Below are 11,062 nucleotides of genomic sequence, written 5' to 3'. Positions count from 1 at the left end.
ACACACACACACACACACACACACACACACACACACACACACTTCAACAGGGATGGATTCAGTCCTGCTGATAACCAATGGGCTGAGGTAAGAGTTCACCCATATTGTTTGTCCCTTGATTTAAAAAAAAATCATCAAATTATTGTATAAATTGAATTTATGTGACGTTCTAGTTTCCTGGCTTCTTTGAAGACCAAGGTTCCCACCCTCTGGCACGGCAGCCATTGGCTGGAGCTGTGTAGCTGCTGCCTGCCAGTGGGCTTTGGTCTCAGTACCCAGCTTGCTGTGGTCCCCCCAACCTCTCCCTTTTGTCTGCTCTCCAGGGGTGGGGCAGTTAGGTTGGTGTTGCTTCCCCCTCCCCACCACGGCCTGTACTCTTAGGTAATCCTGAGCTCAGAGTGTTTTTAAAGTCAAGACATCTTCCGTTGCCAGGTCCTGGTCATTGCCCCCAATGCTTCTTACCTGGGCACCTTGGCTGACTCCATTACCGGGGGGCCAGAATTGAGAGTGATTATGGCCAGGGTCTGGAGATGAGCAAAGGCAGGTAGGAGACAGCCCAGAGCACGGGGGATGCTTTAGTGCATGATTCATGATGGGCTGGAAGCGAAAGTGTCCCCAGTGTCTGCAGTGGCTGTGGGCACTTAATGCCTATTGTCTTTGCAGGCTATTCTGGTGACGGGAACTCTGCACCTCTGAGCACTGTGCTCAAGTTAGCAAAGCAGCTTGGGGACGCTGAGAGCAGGGACCCAAAGAGGGGTCCCGGACAGGGCTGGTGATGCCAGCAGCACTGTTTGTTTAGCTCTGGTGCCAAAGAAAAGGTTGGGCTCTGACGCAGCCCCACAACCTCAGTTGTGGAGGTCAGGTCCTGGGCAGGAAATCCTTCGGCTCCTGAGCGGAACTCTGCCCCTTCCAGCCGCAGTGCTGGAAGCCCGCCAGCCACTCAGCGGGGCGGCCTGGCTCCTCTGAGGGGCAGGCCGGCCTTCTCTTTGAAGAATGTCTCCCCTAGCCAGCATGCCAGGCAGAGCTTGCCTTTCCTTGGGGGTCACCCTTAGTTGGTCATGATGAAAAGACCTTAAGGGGTCTTTGGGAAGCAATTGACACTGAACTTCTGCAAGTGCCAAGGGGCTTAGATCCAGAATGCCAGGCGGAGCTGAGGCTCCCTGTGGCCCATTGCCCCCCTTTCACTTCTGGGCTCCCTTCTCTTCTAGCACGGTCTCTGCAGGAGTTTGCCACGGTGCTCAGGAATCTGGAAGACGAACGGATTCGGATGGTGAGTCTGTGTGGCTGATCTTGCTCTGAGGTGGTGGTTGCACTAGGGGACAAGGGATTCGTTGTCTCAGGAGAATTGGGTGTGAACCCAGGCTCTGTCACTTGCATGGTGGGAGCTCTGGAGCAAGCCTCCTAGTCTCTGAACCCTGGTTTTCCCGCCGCCGATGTGGGCACCCTCAGAGCGACTGTGCAGAATTTGGAGCCCTTGTTCTCCTCTGAAAGATTCATTGTTAAGGAACATACACAAGACTTAAGACTCAACGGTGGACCTTTTCAATCATTAAGCTTTTGAGGGGCCCTCAGGAGCCCTCGGGGTATAGCGGGTTCAGCATTGTACTGCTAATCACAAGGACAGCAGTTCGAAACCACCAGCTGCTCTGCAAGAGTAAGATGAGGCTTTCTGCTCCCATAAAACCTCCCAGTCTCAGCAACTCCCAGGGGCAGGTCTACTCTCTCCTGTGGGGTTGCTATGAGTCAGAAGGGATTTGATAGCAGTAAGTGGTTTTGAGGCCTCAGCAAAGGTGAATTACCCAATAAGCAAGGTAAACTTGTGCTAGCTTGTGCTTACTTAGTATTCTGTAGTGAACGGTTTCATGTGCTTCCCAGGCTTACTGGGACCTCTATCCCTGATAGGAATAGTCTATTGAAAAGAGGCTTCAATGCTGTATGAAGACGCTGTGGGGTTGGGAGAGAGGCAGATGCCTGCCATCCTGAGAAGTGGAATCTTTGACGTGGTGAAAAATTGTTCACTGTAGATGAGTAAATAAGCACAAGCAAACCCGTGCTTCCTGTACTTACTGGGTACACCAACCCTTACCCTTGGAACTTTCTGCGTGGAACAGGAATGCAGGTGCCTGCACAAGAGCTCTGTGAGCAGAGGCCACTTGTCATCCCAAAGCACCTACACAGTGGGGCGGTGCAGCAGACACCCGCCAAAGTGCGCTCAGTGAGAGGCACTCTAAGTTAGGGTTTTTCAAAGAGAGGGAGAACTCCAGGCGCTTAGCCATCGTCTTCAGACTAGGAGTTACTCCTCTGTGACGCAGATCACATCTTAATGGACGCGAGATTACTCACCCACAGGGAATTCTTCTACATAAACCGCCCCCTGTCCCATAGCCTTAGGATATTGGGGCTGATGCCAAATTGGAGGTCCTCTGCAGGAGCCCTGGTGGCATTATGGATTAAACATTGGGCTTCTAACTACAAGATTGGCAGTTCAAAGCCACCAGCTGCTCTGTGGGAGAAAGAATAGGAAACCTGTTTGCTTCCATAAAGATTGACAGCCTTGCAAATCCTCAGGTAGAGCTCTCCTTTGTCTTACAGCAATGGTTCTCAACCTGTGGGTCACGACCCCTGGGGGTCAAATGACCCTTTCACAGGGATCGCCTGATTCATAACAGTACAAAAATTACAGTTATGAAGTAGCAATGAAAGTAATTTTATGGTTGGGAGGTCACCACAACAAAGGAACTGCATTAAAGGGTCACTGCATTAGGAAGGCTGAGAACCACTGCCCTATAGGGTTGGTGTGAGTCAGAATCGCCTCTGAGGTCAGTGGGTTTGGGCTGGCCGCATGCTCACTGGTCCCTCAGAGGGCTGCTCCCCAGGTATGCCGCCAGTGCCGCCAGTGACACTTCCTTCTGCTCTCGCACTGAGCACGCAGATCTGCCAGAGAGAGCAGCCAAGTGCTTTCCAGGTCTGGCTCCCTGAGGTGGGGCCTGCATGATTCCCATTTCCCAGACCAGAAGCTGAGGTTCCCAGAGGTTAAGTGACTTGCCCAAGGTCATGCAGCTTATACGCGCCACAGTCTATATTCCAACCCAAGTCGGCCTTATGCACAAGCACGTGGGATTTCCCTCTGCCTCTGGAGATTGGAAGCCTCTTAGCCCTTGCCCTGTGGCAAGAGGTTGAGAGCCCTGTTTCCCTGCTGGCTCGCTGCTGGGTGACAGAAGCAGCTCTGGCAGGCAGTAGGGAGCACGTATGAGTGCTTGTGCACATGCTGATGCCAGAGAAGGGAGCAATGCTTTGAAGCCCGTCTTGGCTAATCAGTGTTTGGGGTCAGGGGCGGGGGTGTGGCGAGCTAATCATGATGAATACCCAGCAGACTGCTGTGGCTGGGCTATGGGAACAATAGCCGGATTATACTTTTCAGCTTGCCGCTGCAATTTTATTATTAATGTCAGCGAAGCCAGTTTCTACCGTCTGCTTGGGCATCTGGCCATCCGAGCCCCTTCTCTACCTCCTCACCCTGGGATAGCTTCATCATCCATTCAGGGAAGTTTAGCAGAGAGACACCTCTTCCGGGATGCCTTCCCTGACTCCCCAGGGGTCTGACCATCTTCCTATTTTCCAGAACCGTTGGGTGCTGTAAACAGTGAACATGGTTGGCTGTGGACCAGAAGGTTTGGGGTTCTATTTCACCCAGAGGTGTCTTGCAAGAAAGGTCTCACAATTGACTTCTGCAGAGTCAGCCCTGGACTACCTTAAGGGAACACACCTATTCTCTGGCACACATGGGGTCTCTGAGAGTCACAGTCAATTCGATGGCAACTGGTGTGATTCTGTTTTGTGAACATGCATTTCCTGCCTGACTGTCCCTCCACACATGTACCTCGCACGTCTCGATGATCACTGAGCATGTCTGTGGTAGTGTTCCTTGCATCCACCGGAGTGCTCCGAGCCAAGCAGTCACCACAGTCACAGAAGAACCACAGCCGCAGAGGTGCCCCGTCCATCACCATCTGTAAGCTGCCTTTTGACAGCTGGGAGATTGGAGGCCTTGTCAAGGCTGAGAGCACGTAGTCATTGCAGAGCAGGGGCAAGCACTTGGAAAGCCTGATGCCCAGTGAGCAGCTGAAGGCCATTGTACATTGAGGGGCCACCCAGGGCTCGTTTCTCAGCCCCGGATACCAATTGGAATAACTTGGGGGTGGAAGGGGGTGTTACCAAACACTGATGTCTGAGAAGAGGCCAGAGGTTCCGATCTAGGTGGTCTGGAGTAGGCAGTGGCATGGAGGGTTTAGGGTGCTCTCAGGGGATTCAAGTTGAGTACCACGAGCTGGAGGGCTGGACACACATTATGAGCTTCAGGTTAAGTGACTTGCAACCATATGGTTGATTTGTGGAAAAGACATAAATACATGAACCAATTTTAAGCATCGTCAGAAAAAAAAAATCAAACAAGTTCTAACACTAGTGTTAAAACATTTGAATTCTATGCATACAGTTTCCCGAGGCTCCTTCCTCTGCTGTGGGCAGCTGATTCTATTCTTAGTCTGGAAGCTCTGCTGAAACCTGTTCACGGTGGGTGACCCTGCTGGCATTTGAAATGCCAGTGACACAGCTTCCAAGATCACAGCAGCATGCAAGCTGCTGCAGTACGACTCACTGACAGATAGTGGCACAGCACTGGGCAGTGTTTCATTCTGAGTGCGCAGGGTGGGTCTTTGTGGGTCGGAACCACCCTGATGGCACCTAAAAACACCACCACCAACAACACTATTAACGTATGTTGACCTGAAATAAACCTAAAGCCCTCTGCCCTGAGTCAAATCTGAATCACAGCGACCCTCTAGGACAGAGCCTAAGAGCCCCATAGGGTTCCCAAGGCTGTCAATCAATGGGAGCAGACGCCCTCCTGTTTCTTCTGTGTTTCTGAAATCCTCAAGCGCAAGCTCTCTGCCATCGAGACGATGAGGACCCATAGTGGCCAACGTGTAACCACTGCGCCACCAGAGCGCCGGTTCTGAAATAAGTACTCTCAGCTTTGGGCAAATGGGAAGCCATCTGGAGACCTGCCACCTTCTGCCCGTCACACCGTCCACCCTGCCCGTCTTCTGCTGTGCCCCTGTAGAACTCCGGGCATCCACTCTGCTGGTGCCAGTGTGGTTGACACCCATGCGCCTTAGAAAATGATGCTCTGTTGCATTGAGATGCCTGAAGTAACTGGCTGGACCTGAGAGTCTGTGAAGTATGGTACTGCCTCGGAAACCTTCCAGCTGGAACGGTCCTCCCCGCTGGTTTTGCAAATGAGGAAATTAGGCCCCAGAGAGGTTGAATAGTTTGCCCATGGCCACACAGTTGGCCGCTGATCAAGAAACTATTAATTGATCCATTGAGTGAGTGAAAAATCCCAGGGTGCCCCATTGCCCCAGCAAGCCTCGCCTCTGTGTTCCTGAGCACAGGATGGAAGTACATACTTGTGAGGGAGAGCGCTGCAGCTGGCATGTGTGTTTGACGAGGACTCTGGGTGCGGTGGGGAGCAGCCTCTCCTGATTGCGTTAGTGGCTAGGGAAGGCGTCCTGGGGGTGCCTTTCAAGCTGCAGCGCTGCAACAAGGAACCAGAGCTGAGCACAGAGCCTCTGGGGCAGAGGCCTGGGCCATGGGCCAGGGCAGTAAGACTGGATGGAAAGCCTGCGGGAGGGGGCCCTCTGAGGAGAAGCCGAGAGGCAGGCAGGAACCCATGGTGCCTCAGCCCTAGTCCACACCTGGTAGGACAATGCCAAATCAGGTTGAGAAGGCGGCCTTGCCACTGGATGTTCAGACGCGCTTTACTTCTGTCTGTCTGTAACCCAGGCGCAGGGCTGATCCACTTTACGTGTAACTTGGCTGGACGAGCCCTTGGTTGGAGATGCCACCTGACACTAGAAACGTCAGTCACCAGCTTTCCCACATTGGCCGAGTGTTCCAGTTCCTCACTTCTCCCTCTGAGTCAGCAGGCTGCCCCGGAGGAACTCGTGGCTGCACTCGGAGTTGACATGTCAGTAGTTCAAGCCTTGTGAGCAATGCATATGAGGGGGTGCCCCCCTAACAAACACAGAAACGAAAAACGGAAAATAAGCTTCCCTGGGTGGCTGGGCTTTCGTAGTACACATTTTCCTACTAGGCGAGCATCGAGCAACTCACTCTGAGTTAGTGCACACAGTCTAGTTGCCTGGGAAGTTCTCTCTGATCACTGTGAATTTTTCATGAAAGCGGTTCCACAGAGCAACTTGCTCCAACCTTGTTTTTTTGCAATGACCGATTTAAGAGAACTGCGTGAGGCTGTGAAATTTTGTTTCCTGATTAGGAAAAATGTTGCAGAAACCATTGTGATGTTGCGCTCAGCTTACAAGGACAGCGCTGTGGGGAAAACTCAAGTGTACGAGTGGTTTTCCCTTTTCAAAAAAGGTGAAATGCCGATTCATGACAGACCTCATTCTGGACGTCTGTCAACTTCCTGAATGGATGAAAATGTCAACTTGTAGTGCATTTAGATTTTGTTTCATCTGGTCAGATTGTGTAAGTGTGCAATAAAAAAGGCCTGATTTGTGGCAGACAGGGGACTGTGTTTGCCACCACAACAATGCACCTGCTCACGCTGCCATCTGAGTGCACCAGTTTTGGGCAAAAAACAGCATGCCTCTCTTGCCCCTGGCCTCGCTCCGGGTGACTTCTTTTTGTTTCCACGAATGCAGAGGGACATGAAAGGACAGTGATTTGATGAAGTAGAAGAGGTGAAGAAAAAAATGAGGGAGGTGCTATCAGCCATCCAAACCGATGAGTTTGAAAAAGGTTTTTAAGAATGGAATTGCAGATTGGACAAAGGTATTTAGTGTAATGGAGAGTACTTCAAAGTTGATAAGGTTGTTTTATAAAAAAACTTTAGACACATGGCTTTGGGGGAAAAAGTCCATTTTGGGGGAAGGGGGTACCCCCTAGTATACACTCACATATACACAGCCTTGATCGCACAGATCTCACCCCGCCCCCTCCCTGTTGTTTCTCTCCAGATTGAGAATGCCAGTGAGGTGCTCATTACTCCTTTGGAGAAATTTCGAAAGGAGCAAATTGGGGCTGCCAAGGTAAGACTTCCGCCAGCCGGAGTTGGTAGCTTTCCGGATGGGAGTTGTAGAAAGGGCAACCATACGCCCGGCTCCTTCAGTACGTCCTCTGGGGCAGATCCGCCTCAAGCCCGGGCCTGTGCTCTTCCTAGGGACCATTGTTAGCGAGTGTGCAGCCATACTAGTATCTTGTTCCTGAATCACTTGGTGCTAATTTCCGGAATCACCCAGAGGAGGAACCCTGAGCCCCCCACATTCTTGGAGAGCTGTGTGCTCGGGCAAGTTTTCAAGAGACCCGAGTTTTCTGTGAAATTCCCAGGTTTTAAAAATGTGTTGGAAAAGAAGACATCCTACTAAGCTCGAGGCAGTAAAAATGAAACACAGCACACCCACCCCAAACTGCACCACATCCTCAGCACTGCTTCAGCCCGGGGCTCACCGGTTATCCTGACCTCGAGGGGTGGAACCACAAGGTGGGCCGAGGTTAAGGTGTTGGGGAAGCGCCACAGAGAGAGTCCTGTTCCTTTGTGAGAGGGGCGGGGGCAGTGTGTTCTGCAGAGCCTCCATGCCCTGTGGCAGGTCAATCTCTGGGAAGCCTTAGCCAGCTGGGACCTCGAACGCACACCCTCAGGGAAGGGTTTTCATAGCAGTCTGACCACAAAAGGATGTTCAAGACTCCCCACAGGGTTTCTCAGAAGGGTGAGGCAATTTAGCTGTATTCCTTTGCGCCACCTGCAGGGGATTTGGGGCATCATCACCACCCTCTTTTCTGTTAGGTAATAAGAATTTGTACACACATTTTTCTTTTCACATTCCCAATAGTAAGAGTCTGCCACCTGTACCTAACACATTAAGGCTGTGTGTCTGACAGTAAGTAAAGCTGGGGGGATAGTGTGGGGGCGGGGGGTGTGAGACCAGTGCTGCCTGTGGTGGCTGAAGTTACTACGTGTCACCTTGGCTGGGCCGTGTTTCTCGCCGGCTTGGCAGTTAGGTCACGATGTGGGCATCCACCATTTCCACATAATAGTCTGGTCTCTGGACCCCAGTGAGGTTGATACGTGCGAATTGGGTGCACCCAGCTGCGGAAGGGCTTGTGCCGGGTAAAAGGGGAGCTGACATGTAAGGAGTTGGGGCGGTCTCTCTCAAGGACACTTGCATTCGGGAACGAGGCCAGACCGGGGCCCACAAAGAGCAGGCTTCCTCCAGTGGGATGGTGGTCCGTCATTAAAAGGAGCGGCTGTAGTGAAGATTTTCTCCCATCTCGAGTATTTGCATGTGCAGATTACAGTCCACATTTACAAAGAGATTAGAGCTTATTGGTTTTACAGCAAAGTGATGACCCAGCCAATTCTGCAGTCGACACCCCCCCACCCTGCTTTCTCCTTCCCGAGAGCACACGGCAGTGGCTTCTGAAGATGACAAGGGGCTATGTGAGAGCAGAGGAGAGGCTACTGAAACCGAGTCACCTTCCAGGGCCACTTCCCCGTGTACAGCCTTGGGACTTGGCGTGCAGGAGGAACCCCAGCCCCAGTGGCCGCTCCTTGACTTCAGGACCAGCCATCCTAAAGACCGAGGCTGGCTTCTTTTGGAAAATGGACTAGACAGAGTGAAACAGTAAATAAATGAATAAATAGAAGTAAAAGGATGTAAATAAAAGTCACCCAAATGTGTTTCCTCTGCTGGATAATTGATCCTGTCATTCTCCGTAAACAGTGATTGGGATGTTGTTTGGGATCATTTCTCAGTATGCTGTTCTCTGCCCACACCCCCATAATTCATATCTCATAATTGCTCCGTTGTGCCAATAAGTTAATCCCAGCTCCTAGCAACTCTAGGCCAGAGTAGAACTACCCATAGGGGTTTCCAGGCTGTCATCTTGAAGGGCTCTTGATGCAGCTGTGCGTTAGGTGTTGGGCTGCTAACTGCAAGGCTGGCAGTTCACCCCCAAAGCCGCTCTAGTAGAGAAAGCTGAGGCCGTCTGCTTCCACAAAGCTTTATCGCCCTTTACAGCTTTGGAAACCTGCATGGCGTCACTATGAGATGGAGTTTTCAGGGATGTAATTCTACTTGGATCCACAATCAACATTCATGGAAGCAGCAATTGAGAAATCAGATGATATGTATTTCAATGGGTAAATCTGCTACACAAGACCTTTAAAGGGTTAAAGAGCAGAGATGATCCAGGTGTGTGTGAACAAGCCAGGATCTTTTCAATTGCCTGATGTGCCTGTGAGCGCCGGACGGTGAGGAGGACAGGAGAATCGGTGCATCTGAATGACGGTGTTGGGGAGAAGATAGGCCACACCACGAACTGCTAGAAGAACAAACAAATCTGCCTTGGCGGAAGTCCAGCTAGAATGCTCCTTAGACGCGTGGATGGTGCGACTGTCTCACACACTTTGGACACATTATCGGGTGACACCAGTCCCTGGAGAAGGACATTATGCTTGGTGAAGTTCGAAGTCAGCAAAAAAGAGGCAAACTGTCAGTGAAATGCATGGACACAGGGACTGCAAAAATAGCTCCAACATGGGGCAATTCTGAGGACGGTGCAGGACTGAGCAGTGCTGCCTTTTGTTGGGCCTGGGGTTGCTCTCAGCTGGGCCTGACTCGATGGCACCTAACAACAGCCACGGCTACAGCAAGACTGGATGGCGGTGGGGGGTTGGGTTCCATCTTTATATGAGTAGATCTCCAGGTCTTTCTCCTGTGTAGCCTCTGGGTGGCTTTGAACCCCGAACCTCAACCTTTTGGTTTGTAGCCTAGTGCTTCACCATTGTGCAGCCCACTGAACAAAGGAAAAGTAAAAACACAGTCCATGAGGTCAAGCTGATGCTGACTCACCATGTCCCTGTAGAACAAAGGAGAACTGCCTTCCTTCTACATCTTCACAGAAGCAGCGCGTCACATCTCTCTTCCTAAGAGCAGCTGGTGGGTACCAGCAGCAGAGCACTTTAACGCTGCACCCCGCGCATATCTTCATGCTCCATTGACTGCGTAGTATGCTGATTTAAGGGAACCGAGCACAGAAACCACAAACTCCCTCCCTGGGGACCTGGAGGCTCAGATCCAAGAATGTCTGAGAGGCAGCGAGAGCTCTTCAGCTGTTGTCGGTTGTCGCTAAGTGGAGACTTCTGAACTCTGCCTGTGCGATGCTAACATTGCTCTTTCCTCCTCCACGTTCTGGTGCCGCTGAGGTTCCTATAACAACCCGTTGCTCCTCGGAAGAAGCAGAAGTCTAGCCTGCTTGCAGCCTGGGGGAGGAGGGCTCCTGGGTGTTCCTGTGCTCTCCCGGCTGCTCAGCAGTGGAGCAAACCACGGGCGTGGGCCTGAGCACGGACCTGTGATTAGCGTCCAGTGGAGTTGCATGTCTCTGCCACAGGGAAGCTCGGGAGCGCTTAACTCCGTAATGAAAGCAGAGTAGTGCCAAGAGTGGGCTCGGAACTCAATAGCTGGAGCCCAGATCCCACGTCTGCCACTTGTGTGTGAACTTGGAGACGTTTCCATGCCTGTTTCCTGATCTCTGAAACGAGATACTAAAAGTACTTATTTCATAGAGCTGTTAGGATGAAGAAATGCGTGGACTCATGTAAAGTCCTTAGAACTCTCAGTGTCTGTCTTTGATGTTAGCTGTTATACTATATATACCTAGTTCACCATTAGAAATAAGACATCATGTAAGAGCCTGCTCTGTGCTAGCACTGTGTCATGCAGTGATAAACACGGAGAACAAGTGGAGCATCCCTCATGATGTGCTCATCAGTGCTCATGATGTGGCCAGGAGAAAGACATTAGACAAATAGATGTGAATAAACTTACCATTTCAAATTGTGGTAGGTGCTAGGCATAAAAAATGTGTTTGGCATAAAAAATGAGTCATGTTCTTAAGAAGAAGAACTAGGTGTAGATGAAAATGGCATCATCGTCACCCTCACTGATATCATCACCACCATTAAAATTGTCACCACCAC

General features: G+C 51.2%; 1 protein-coding gene across 1 annotated transcript in view; it reads left to right on the top strand.

The window, feature by feature from the left end:
• The window catches only part of ARHGAP26 (Rho GTPase activating protein 26), a 529,711-nt gene that overhangs the window by 124,892 nt on the left and 393,757 nt on the right, over positions 1–11,062 (top strand). Inside the window, exons 5-6 of the mRNA XM_013005615.2 lie at positions 1,209–1,270; positions 7,041–7,112. Coding sequence (XP_012861069.1) covers positions 1,209–1,270; positions 7,041–7,112 — 134 coding nt within the window. The remainder of the gene's footprint in view (positions 1–1,208; positions 1,271–7,040; positions 7,113–11,062) is intronic.

This window comes from Echinops telfairi, unplaced genomic scaffold (assembly GCF_000313985.2).
Source record: "Echinops telfairi isolate 266 unplaced genomic scaffold, ASM31398v2 ScPeMD7_7469;HRSCAF=8507_0, whole genome shotgun sequence".
NCBI classification, from domain to species: Eukaryota; Metazoa; Chordata; class Mammalia; order Afrosoricida; family Tenrecidae; genus Echinops; species Echinops telfairi.
This window is presented reverse-complemented; position numbering and strand designations above follow the sequence as displayed.